The following is a 12,949-nucleotide window of genomic DNA, read 5'->3' on the forward strand; positions in this document are numbered from 1 at the left end:
CTTTCCAGTTAGTCACTATAAGTCTTCCCCAGTCTTTTAATCTAATTAAAATTATTCACTTGGAACACTACACATTCTCTCGTCCTAGTTCTAAAAACATCACACCTCTTTCTTAAAAGCAAAAACAAGCCTAGCTGGTGTGGCTCAGTGTTCGAGTGTCTACTCATGAATCAGGAAGTCATGGTTGGATTCCCGATTAGGGTACATGCCTGGGTTGGGGGTTCCATCCCTGGTAGGGGGCATGCAGGAGGCAGCTGATCAATGTTTCTTTCTCATTGTTGTTTCTTTCTCTCAATCCTCTCTCTTCTTCTCTGAAATCAATAAAAATACATTTTCTAAAAAAGCAACACACATTCACATGGACAGTATGGGAAGATTAAGAAGTAGGATCACTGGATCCTAACCTTATGGAGAAATGATCACTTAAAAAAAAGAAAGCAAACAAAAACAAATCTTCTATAATTTTGATATTTGCTTATGCCAGTTTATTGTACTGATTTCAGTTATTCCTAACAAATTCTCTATTTAAATTGGCTATGCTCCTTTCCATCGCTGACTTAGATCTCAGTTTGGGTGGCATGGCATTAAAGCTTGGTAAGAGCAAGTGGTGGAATTGGTGGTGGGCACTGGTGGTGGGAGAGGGAGGCTCAGATGTGGGTTAGCCAGAAATTAATATGGTCAAAGTAAACGCTTTAACATTTATTTCCTAAACCTCCCCTCTTCCTAGTTGTTTCCCCACCCTGGGAAAGGGTCAGTTGTGAGACCAAGTTCAAACAAGGACAAGACAATATAGTCCTGAAGTGGAAAACAATGGAAGAGCTCACAGGACTAGTGTGGGGAGCTGTCCAGGGTTACGGCAAAGAGCAGAATCAGCCTGTCAGAGACAGAGCTGGATCCTTCAAACATTTCTTTAGGAAACAGGGGGAAAAGAGGACAGGCCTAATCCCAATAATTTTCAGCTTGGATAATGAAGTGGGAACCATGGAGCGTTTGGACTGAAAGGAAAGGAATGTGGCTTCCCTTGGAGTTGGAAGAATGTACAATAACTTCAAACATTAGAAAGACTTTCAATGCTGGTCTACGGTTAGTACTTCTTGCACGTCTCACTGCAACTCAGAAGTCTACCAGAGAATTATTATGGGTGCTGAATTCTGAAATTCTTCCTTGAGATAAAAGCCAAGATGCCGATTTTTATTAAAAGGGTTATAGTAGATAAATATTATGAGATTTTCCTCCAAATATCTGAATACTTCTTAAGGTAGCAAGAGATCACTAAGAGAATGGTTTTAAACTCATTACAAGTTAAATTACACCCACCAAGTGTTATGTCCCTGAGCAATGCTGGGCTGAGTGCTGTGGGCTGTGTGTGGGTGGTTCAATTGCAAATCCATGCAGAATACAATCAATGTCAAAATGGGCTTGATTCAAAAGATGAGTGTTATGGAAGTTCAGAAAAGAGGAAGAACTACATGGACTTGAGTAACCAAGGGGCCTGCATGTTAGAAATGTCACTAGGGTATCACTAGGCATTATTAGAGCATTCAGAGAGAAGAGACAGGGATGTTTGTATGTTCCTGATGGCAAGGAAGTTATGTTAAGGGAGATGATAAAGAACTTTGGCTAAAACAGGGATAAAAATTATATAGGACTTTGAAAGTCAGTCTGAGGAGTATAAATTTTATGCTGAGGGTGATGGTAAACTGCTGATTTAAGGACTGATGTTTATAGTATTGTATCTTGTTGAGGGTTTTAGGGAGATTATTTGTCCAGCACAAATACAGTTTGGTTTGGAGATTAGCAAAACTGGAGTTAGGGAAGACATTGAGGAGAAATGCAGGTGGCTGACCAAGGCCTAGGGAAGGTAAGAAGGGTGAGAGGAGGAGTGAGGTGGCGCTCTCTCCTGCTGCAGCAGGTAAGAAAAGTGAAGACGGGCCCACAGCTAAGGACTATCATGGCTGTGGGAAATGACAATCACAGTGCTCCAACCCGAGGCAAGAAACCAACTTTATGCCTTTTGGAGAAAGAGATTGAGTGGGTCTACATGACACGACTAGTTTCAATACCACGGCTATGGGTGCTAAGTGGCTGCACCAATACGCATTCTGGAAAGGTTTTTCTAAGAAATTAACTCCATGGAATACTGAGGCCTGTGGCCTCTCTGTTGGTTCTCGTCTATCTGACATAGTTTTGCCTGTCGAAATGAGGCATGTCAGTGTGGTATTCAGCACTTTGGATGAAAGCACTTGGAGCAGGAAGCCAACTCTATGGCCAGTGCTTCCTGGGTACATGGATCTCAGGGGCCTCAGATGGCTGCTACACCTTAATTCCTGCAAACTCTCAGCTCCTTGAAGTTCTTCAAAAGGAAATCTCAAAACCCTAGGAGACAGTTCAAGCAATTGCTCAGCCTACTGGTCCACTCCTCTTGAGCCTAAACTGAATTACCATGTTATTATTTATCTTCCAAATGTTTATTAACAGGCTATTTTGTATCAGGTTTGCCTGATATAATGAGGAAGCCAAATAACCAGACGGCAATTGAATAAAGCCTCAAACATACCCTGATAGGTACATTATAATTTAGAGCTCTGTAGTCAGACTATTTTTGCCCTCTAGCTCTGCTTTCTTAATGGCCGTGTGACACTGGGCAAGTGACTTAACATCTCTGTGTCTCAGTTCTGCCATCTGTAAATAAAAATAATAAAAGCACCTAATTTATAGCAGTATCTTGAAAGGTAATTGAGGTGATATAAGAAAGCTATTTAGAACAATACCTGGCACAAAAGAAATGCTCAATAAATATCAGCCAGTATATTTCAGCCTCGAGGAAGGGTGGGGTACAATGAAACAGCCTAGGGTCAGCTGATTGTAGTGAGTACATATGAGAGATTGATAGCCAGAGTCTACTTCGATGGATCATAATCTGTCCTGATTGGGCACTATGTCCATCTTGATTGATTGGTTACTGTACTCTATGGGTTGTTTATTATTTTTATATTATCTCATAATCTAACTCATTGCTCCTGAAAGATTATTTACATTAGAATAAGTGGAATTCTTACTAAAAATGCAGTTTCTTGGGCCCTGGCCCAGAGAATTTGATCCCGTTAATATGAAGTGAACCCAGAAATATTTTTACAAGCCCTGCAGGTCTGCCCTCTCAGACACTAAGGAGCAGTGGTTCTCAACCTTCCTAATGCCGTGACCCTTTAATACAGTTCCTCATGTTGTGGTGACCCCCAACCATAAAATTATTTTCATTGCTACTTCATAACTGTAATTTTGCTACTGTTATGAATCGTAATGTAAATGTCTGATATGCAGGATGTATTTTCATTGTTCGCGACCCACAGGTTGAGAACCGCTGCTCAGGGAGATCACCAGGAGGAAGTAACATTGGAACCAAGACCTAAAACTCTAGCCCAGCGGTTCCCAACCTGTGGGTCGCGACCCCTTTGGGGGTCAAACGACCCTTTCACAGGGGTCGCCTAAGACCATCCTGCATATCAGATATTTACATTACGATTCATAACTGTAGCAGCATTACAGTTATGAAGTAGCAACGAAAATAATTTTATGGTTGGGTCACAACATGAGAAACTGTATTTAAAGGGCCAGAAGGTTGAGAACCACTGCCTGCAGCCGTGGGCAAACTACGGCCCGCGGGCCGGATGCGGCCCGTTTGAAATGAATAAAACTATTGAAAACAAAGACCGTACCCTTTTATGTAATGATGTTTACTTTGAATTTATATTAGTTCACACAAACACTCCATCCATGCTTTTGTTCCGGCCCTCCGGTCCAGTTTAAGAACCCATTGTGGCCCTCGAGTCAAAAAGTTTGCCCACCCCTGGTAGCCCCTTGAAGGGGGAAGGTGGGAGAGCAGGATAAATAAGGAGAGCATTCTTCTCAGAAGGAGCAGTGTGGGCGAGCTCAGAAGTTAAGGGAGGGAGGTTCAGAATGGAGTATTGAGGTCAGGGATGGAAGGCAGTGAGCACTGGCAAAGGCTCAGATCATAATGGTGTTGTAAGCCATGGTTTTTAAATTTTATCTGCAACACAATGCGTGGGAAACCATTCAGAATATGGTAAGGATGGGTGACAGGATCAGATGCACGCACTAGAAGAGCTCTGGTTTTACATAAAGGGAAGAAGGACAGGCAAGTCAGAGGCAGGAGGCCAGCCAGTGGGTTCTGTGGTGAGAACTGCTTGCTTGGTGGCCTGTTAGCTGTCCTCACTCTTGCACTTGGCACTCTTCCTGGCTCCTTCCCTCACTACTTAACATCTGGAACTCTCTTGGCTCAGTCACTCAGGCCTATTGTCTTTCTTCACCTCAGGTTTGGTCTCCCCGGCTCCAGTTTCTGGGAAGACAAGAATAGCAACCATGCTCAGGCCTCAGCTCTTGACCACACGGGACCTGAGAGAGGAGGACATGGTGGAGGTGACTGGAATGTAAGACTCTAACTGCCTTGTCTATCTCTCTGTGGCTACAAAAGTGGCAGCAAAGATAGCACTAGTGTCTGAGGGAGCAGTATACAGTAACTGCTCGGTAAACATTTGCCAAAAGAGTGAGAATTCTGTCTATAAATACCAGAAGGTAATTCTAACTTCTACGGATACTATGGAATGAGCTTTGATGACCCACCTTGTCACTGTTGATTGGGAGTCATCTTAATTCATCCTTTTGATCATACTTTCTTTTCTTTTTCCCGCCTAATTCTTTGCATCCTTTCTAGCAGGAAAGGGGAATATCATCTTTTTATTAGTTAGTCCACCTCAAAATATTGCATTTTAGCTGTACAAACTGTCCTGTTGTTGCTTCTTTGGCTTATTAGGAATTACTTTGCCAAAGCAGAGAAAGTACAAATCCTAGAAACCTGTTACTCAGTAAACTCACTCCGTAAACCCATCCAGAGTCATTTTCCACAATGGGATTGAAAGAGGAAGAACAGGCAGGAATAAACTGTAGCACTTATCAGCTTACCCTTCACATCTCCCTCTTCTGACAGCACTGTGGTGCAGGATCCCAGGAGGGCAAGAAGTGGAGAAAGGAGGTTAAATAAACATCTAAAACTCTTAAAATTTTCCATCTTTGAAAATCCTGAAATTAGGCCCCAGAAAACCATTTATTCAATTACTAAAACAGAGTTATAGATAATGCTCTTTCCTCCACTAGCTGACTGGATGTTTGTTAAAACTGAGTTGTACCCATTGATAATAAGGATTAGCAAGGGTTTTCTATTAAGTGCCAACTGTGTTTTTAATTGTTTAAATGCAAGAAAAATAGAACTTACTGATAAACTGCACAGAATTTGAAACAAAGTGCCCCTTTTACTTCTGTAGGAATGTGGATGCTAACCAAATGTGTCCGCATGGTTTCAATTAAGCAGAGGAATGTTAAATGTAAAGCTAAATTGATGAAAATAACTTTCTGACAAACCAATAAATTGGAGCCTAGAACTCACTGCCCATACTGTATGGCAGCCAGAGAAACATTGCTAGATCATCAATTTTTACTTCATTTTTTGAGTTAGTTTATACTTGAAGAGAAAAAAAGGAATGCTAGGAAAGTAATTTAAATTCTTCCCAGCTATAAACAGAGAATATGCACATTGGATGTGGACCTTATTCTTCACTGTATGCAATTCAACTGATTGTTTATTCTTTTAGCAATTTCCTCGGTGAAATTTTTGGAAACTTAAGACAATTTTCAGGGAACTCTCATGTCAACATTTTGGCAAATGATCTGGCAAAATGCTAGTCATTGGACTATTTTTCTAAGCTCCTCAGACTACCCCATGGCAATCCTTATTCTTTAAAAATGATGTTTTAATTTCCTTTCCCTCAATTTTTTCAGTCTTCAAGTTGCTGTCATATTGATATGACAATGTACTAGAAAAATTATGAGTTTGGGGAAAATTCTAAAATTTCTTGCTGAAAACAGAGGATAAAATTACATAGTCAGAAATCTAACTCTGCACATTTCTGCTTATGTCAGAAATTTCCATTTCTAATAGAAATGTACTTCTGAGTAGGTTTTATTTTTTACTTTGGGGGAAATGCCTGGAAATAAACCTTTTTATAAAAAAATATATTCTATTGATTTTTTACAGAGAGAAAGAGGGAGGAACAGAGAGTTAGAAACATCGATGGGAGAGAAACATCGATCAGGTGCCTCCTGCACACCTCCTACTGGGGATGTGCCCGCAACCAAGGTACCTGCCCTTGATTGGAATCGAACCTTGGACCCTTCAGTCCGCAGGCTGATGCTCTATCCACTGAGCCAAACCAGTTAGGGCTGGAAATAAACCTTTTAAACAAGCAAATAAAAAACTGGAAGCTGAGGACCTACTCTTTACCTGTGTTCTACATGTGACACAAAATGGGCATCCCTTGGTGAAACATTGCCCAGGAACCTGGCCCCCACCTCTTGGTCCCCGCTGTCCTAGAGGTTCAGATGTCTCATGTGATTCTCTTGCTTAGAAAGAGAGGCCACCCTACATTTGGAACTGGTGCCAAATGTAGGGTGGCCTCTCTTGGTTTTCATGGCCCTGTCCCAAACTCAGAGTCCCAGGTGGACCCTCTGTTCTAATTTGATGCATTTCCAGCCAATGACCATGCAAAACCTATTTAGGCTGTAATTTTAACATTGGCGAAGAATCAGTTTTATTTGAATTAGACGGTCACTCAACATATTTTGGTTGGTGACCATTCAACAAATGTTCTTATTTTGTAAAAATTATTTTTAGGGGCAATAATATAAAACTTACTTTTGTGTTTTTAGATAAAGTTTTTAAACCTTTTAAAATGTCTTTCAAGTTAACATAAATTTTAAAACAAGACATAATTAAATATAGTACAAATTTAATGTGACACTATTTCAAAATTTTATTACATATTTAGATCGCATCCAGAGGGGAGGATAATCTTGTTTGAGAGCAGGCAACACAGTTTTTTCTAAATTTATCCTTATTTGTTTCTAATGGTTCTGACTTCATACAAATGATCCATTAATATGGCTACTATAGTTCCCATTAGCTGCTGTATTGAAAATGTGTGGTGGTGCTCCGTTGATCAATCAAGTACTAATAGCATTTATATGTAAGAATAACTTTCCCTTCAAGCCTTGTGTCATCCTTGTGACCTCCTGGTTCATAGGTCAACGCTCAACCACAGAGTCATGCTGCCTGGGCATAAATCTACCATGCTCTTAATGCATATTTTATTGAGCCTCCTTAGATTTTTTTTCGCACCATTTGGTATTTGTCTTACATAAATATTATAGTGATAATAGGTATATCTATAAACCCAAAGATAGTTCTGATCACCAATGTTTGAAAGGTTTTGTGTAAACATTTGTGTATATTTCTCTTTCTATCTCCCTCTCTATCTCTATATCTCTATCTCTATATATCTCCATACAAATACTTACCTAAATAGTATATAAAGTCTGATGTAATATATAAAGACCAGAGGTCCGGTACACGGATTCGTGTACTGGTGGGGTCCCTCAGCCTGGCATGTGGAGATGGGGCCAAAACCAGCTCTCTGACATCCCCTGAGAGGTCCCAGATTGCGAGAGGGCGGTTCTTGGGTGATGCACCCTGGAATCAGGCTCCCTGCTCTCTGGTTCTGGGTGCGTCAGCTGAGAACTGCAGTTGTCAAGTCACAGCAGCTCAGAAGCTCCTGTGTTGAGCATCTGCCCCCTGGTGATCAGTGCGTGTCATAGCTACTGGTCGGAGCTTCTGCCCCCTGGTGGTCATTGTGCATCATAGCTACTGGTTGGACGATCGGACGGTAGCTTGGGCATATATATATGTGTGTATATATATATACACACACACACACACATATATACATATATATACACATATATACATATACACACACACACATAATAAAGAAATGCTAAATCTGAATTTGAAACTTAAGGTAATTTTGTTCAGTTAGTAGCACCAGAGAAACATTTGAAAATATTATAATAGGTTAAAAAATGGGAGAGGGATTACAATGGAATGGCAGTTCCAGAGAAGTAGTGAGAAGTCAATAGGGTCTTTGGGACAGTCTTTAGCAAATGCTTTTGCATATAATGACTTCTTTTTTCCTTGGGGCTATAACAGGGGCATTTTGTTAATAGAGCAATTTATGCTAAATCCCGTACTGAGCCCAAGAAAACTGGCCTTTTGCTTTCATGTTATATTTCTCTCATCCTTCGGAGGCCAAGGTTTGAAAAATCTCTAAAAGCAGGATTCAATAAATACACAAGCTTGCGAGGAATATTTAGCCACTTGGTCTTGTGACTGTGGCAAATCACTCACTTGAGCAGAACCCTAGAGGGCTTTTATTTCCCATTATGGGAAATACAATCTGGGTGAGATGAAGAATGTTCTTTAAAGGGAACTGTTTGTGGGTCACTTCAAAGTTACCCATGCTTACCTAGGGCTCTCTCCTTGAGGAAACCTTGTTAGCATCAGCATCCATGTTTCTGTTTTTAGTTTAGAATGTGCATTTTTCCTTCCCCTTCCCCCCTCCCTTCCTGTTTTTCTGGTAGCTTTGCAGACTCAAAGGGCCTCTCTCAGGACTCAGTGTAGAGGCCTGGGATGCGATGCCAAACAACCAGCTGTGATTTAGAACAACCGAGCCCCCTTGGATGTACTTTTCTGCTTCACCAGCAGTTTGATAACCAAGGACCATAAAGTTTGAATGTTGATTCCAATTCCCTGTAGACTATCTGGTTCACAACTTACTTTTTACAGGATTTTATAGAGAACAACACTGGCTCCTGCCTTTTAAAAGAGTAATTTCTGGTTTTTTAGAAATATTGAATCATGATATTTTCAAAATGTTGAGAAACTTTGATGGAGGAAAATATGAAATTGATAGTATTCTTATGTATAAATTTCTTTTTAGAATGGCCTTTCTTTACTTATTGCTTACAGTAACAAATAATCAACCCAAATAAATTATTTGGATGTACGTATCCATTACACAAAACCTGTTTAAGGACTCTGCGTTCTTGTGATGTAGAGTGAGAATATCTTTCCTCATGCAAAAAATGGGTTTTATTTTTATTTTAAAAAATGTAACAAATATCCCCTGGGAATTGGCTACATGTCTTGTACTGTGCGTATGTTCTGACCCAAAAGGCCCAAGTTCGGGTCTCCAACAGCATCCTACAAGCCGAACAGTCCCTTAAAGGGAAGCTGCCTGACTCCCCCTGGGTAGAAGTCCTGTCTTCTTGGCTCCGACTTATTCAACACACCCTACTATTCCTCAACGAGACCCACACCCTGCCCAATGTCTCCCACTGCTTTCTATGCGCCTCTCTCCGAAGGTCTTTGCTGGCTGCCGTCCACTCACGACTTCTCCAAGAACCCAAGGGAAAGGTGAATGTCAGCCTCCCATGGCTGGCATTTCCCTTTGGGAACCTGAAACTCCAGAGCCCACCCTGCCTCCACGGATATGCTACCAGACCAGTAATCCGGTAACCGGAGGGCGAGTCACGTGGAACTGCACCCAGAACTACACTGCATCCAGCCTCACCAAGGCCAGCCCGGGTACCTTCTTTTGGTGCAATGGCACCTTAAGTAACTGCGTGAACTTCTCTGACCCCGGGCCTTGCTTCGTGGTCACAGTAGTTCCCCAATTAACCTTGTATGGAGAGTCGGAGCTCGCCTGGTTGCTCCCTCCATCCCACCCCGGACCCGCCAGGCCGCCTTCCTCCCTGTCATGTTAGGGGTGAGTATCGCTGCCTCGGTAGGCCTCACTGGGGGGCCCTCGGGAACAGTCTGGTCACTGCTCAGTACTTTAGTGACAAGCTCCAGTTAGCCCTGGAGTCTTCTACCGCCTCTTTTAGCCTCCCTACAGCGGCAAATGACATCAGTAGCCCAAGTAGCCCTGCAGAACCAGCTCGTCTCAGACCTTCTGACTGCAGAAAAAGGAGGAACTGGCATATTCCTTCAGGAAGAATGCTGCTACTACATCAACGAGTCCGGAGTAGCGGAGCAAAATGTACAGACCCTGACTAAGCTGAGTGAAGAACTACATGCAGGACACTTCCAGGACAGCTCTCCTTCCGGCGGGTTCCAAAACCCCTAGCTACCTGGGTCCTACCCATGGTAGGGCCCCTGATTCTCATCTGTGTCTTCTTTCTCCTAGCCCCCTGCCTCCTCAAGTTCATCTGCTCCCCGGATCGCAGAGATGTCATGGGTGACTGTGGATCAGCTCCTGCTCCATCCCTATGCTCGGCTGCCCTCCGATCTGCCTCTGCCTAACCCTGGCCTTTAAATGCCCCCCTTGTCGCCCTTAGCCAGCTGGAAGCAGTCAGAACGAGTTGCCGTTCCTTATCACCAAAAGGCCGGGATGTTAGGTCGGAGAGAGCCCAGGATCGGATACATGCAGACATGTGACGAGACAATGGACTCTACCTGGCATTTCTAACAGATCAGTGTGCCAGACACAGATACAGGCTTCTCCCTGAATCCACAACGACTCCCACACAGATACTGACTCATTCCTGAATACCTGGCTGACCCCCTGCAGCTGAAACTTCCTCAACTGAATACCTCAGCTCATGTCCCCGCCCCTCACCCAACCGCAGTATAAAAAAAGCGCCCTCCTCCCTGTTGGTGTGAATCCACGTGCCCTGTCCTTGGGGGTACGTGGGTCTCCCGGGGACGCAGAATAAACTTTCCTTCCTTCCTTTTTTTTCTGATTCACTCGACTCTTTATTTCTTATGCCGCCTCCTGAGCCATCTAACCTAACAGCTACATGTCTTGTACTGTGCGAAATGCCGGAGGGGAGAGAACACAGTTCCTGTTGTCACAAAGCCCCTGGTCTAGAATAGCTCTCTCCACGGAAAGGCACGGAACTACGGTTTACTGTGCTTATTGGGATTGTATCAACTATGTAACAAAAAAGACAGTAATTTTCAAAGTATGTTTTTAGTGCAATTATTGCTCAAACTGCAGACCATTACTAAGGCAATACTGCAAGAAATGTTTTGCAAGTCAACTAGGTTTGGAAAATACATGATCAGGCAAAGTCCTCCGGGAGGAGGGATGGTGTGCAGCCCTCAAACTTACTTGGGATTAGGACTTGTTTCCTTCATCACCTCCAGGGGAAGGGTCCTGTGCAACACAATTTTTTTAAAAAATATATTTTTATTGATTTCAGAGAGGGAGGAAGAGGGCGAGAGAGAGAAACATCAATGATGAGAGAGAATCATTGATTAGCTGCCTCCTGCATGCCCCACACTGGGGATGGAGCCCACAACTCTGGTATGTGCCCTGACTGGTAATCGAACCGTGACCTCCTGGTTCATAGGTCGATGCTCAACCACTGAGCCACACCAGTCGGGCTTGCAACACAATTTTAAACAAGTACTATATTAACTTTTAATAATTTTAAACTTTATTTGGAGAAGGCTTGCTGGGCTACAAAGTTCCAAGGTGACGGTTCTCAGGGGACTGAAAGATCCCATGTGACAGTTTGCCTTCCCTCTTGGGGAGCCCCTGGAGCCTGTAAACACTGTACCTGCCATGCTAGGGCTCGGAAAATCCCAGCTCCTGTCCTGCCTTCTTTCTTCAGCCTTCCCACAGTCCTCTGCTGAGGAGAGAGAATTGTGGAGGGAGTAGTGAGGGAGTGGAGGAGGAGTAGCAGGTGCGCTGACCCTATGGCAAATCTCTTGGCTTGATTTGAAGAGCAACTGGCGTCCCCACCATGAATCTCCTGGGAGATAGCTCAGCGTCATGGCACTTTCATAAACCTGAGCATTTGTTTTACCAAATGAAACGTTTCCTTGAGGCTTTGTGGGTACACGGGGATGGCTGAAGCAACTGTGAGGGAAGTGGCCAAGACATTCCAGGCACCAGCCCAGGCCTCTTGGATGTCCCCTGGACACAGGTGCCCATTTTAGGGGAGATTTCTAATAGTGCTTTTTAGGTCTCAGAGTGCTTTCACATAGCTCATTGCATTTGATCCTTCTATCAGTCCCCTGAATTAGTATGGCACGGATCCTCCCCACCTTAGAGATGAGCAATTTAGGTGTAGAGATTAAAGGATTTGTCTAGAGTTGCATGCTAAGGAAGTAACCAAATCAGCATCAGGACACAGAGCTTCTTGGAATCGCCTGTTGATTCCGATTTAGTTAGGTCCATGGTGTGACCAGATAGATACTCTGTAGTCTTAACAAACTTCCAGGTGACTCTTATATATTGCTGGTTTCTGCCAGACCAGTGGTTCTCAACTTCGACTGCACATTAGAATCACCTGGAAACCTTTTTAAAATCCTGATTTCTGGACTTCATCCTCCGGAAATTCTGTTTCTTTGTTATGGGGTGGGGCCACAACATTAGTAACAAAGAAACAGAATTTCTGGAGGATGAGGTCCAGAATCAGGATTTTAAAAAGATTCCCAGGTGATTCTAATGTGCAGCCAAGGTTGAGAACCACTGTGCTAGAACATACATTGAGTAGCAAGGTTATAGACTGAATTGCCTTACATAAATAAAACTTAATTAAAAATGTATGAGCAATTTATGTCTCAAAAACCATCTTACAAAGGTGTTACTTAAGTAACTGTTAAACACATGATGGCATTAGATATGTCTCTATGGTTATGAAGCTATGCTGCTCAGACTCTTTCAGCCAAATCTGCCATTTCTTTGACCAAGGAAACTCCAGTCCTATGCCCTTCATTGAGTCCTCTCTTTTCCATTTCACATTTTTATTCACATCTATCCATCTATCCCCCATGTTTCAATAGCTCATCCTGTCCCTTCTGCTTATGTGGATCCATCTAATTCTTCAAAATTCGAAATACATTTTACCAAGAATTTCCCTCCGTTGCATCAAACCATCTCTATCCATATCTCAAGGCCTCAATTAATGAACATATGAAAATACTATATCTATTAACTTTTTTGTAGTCTATAATATATTCTGCATAACC

The 12,949-nt window shown here is 42.7% G+C and overlaps 1 protein-coding gene across 1 annotated transcript; it reads left to right on the plus strand.

Moving 5' to 3' along the window:
- The first annotated feature begins 536 nt into the window (after positions 1-536).
- On the plus strand, positions 537-10,467 carry LOC118660167. Its single transcript, XM_036317282.1, has 3 exons — positions 537-594; positions 4,090-4,448; positions 9,331-10,467. Exons 1-3 carry the CDS (start codon positions 537-539, stop codon positions 9,730-9,732), a joined length of 819 nt encoding a protein of 272 aa, XP_036173175.1. The 3' UTR covers positions 9,733-10,467.
- The last annotated feature ends 2,482 nt before the right edge of the window (positions 10,468-12,949 follow it).

The sequence above is a fragment of the Myotis myotis genome, unplaced genomic scaffold (genome assembly GCF_014108235.1).
Source record: "Myotis myotis isolate mMyoMyo1 unplaced genomic scaffold, mMyoMyo1.p scaffold_m19_p_7, whole genome shotgun sequence".
In the NCBI taxonomy this organism is placed as follows: Eukaryota; Metazoa; Chordata; class Mammalia; order Chiroptera; family Vespertilionidae; genus Myotis; species Myotis myotis.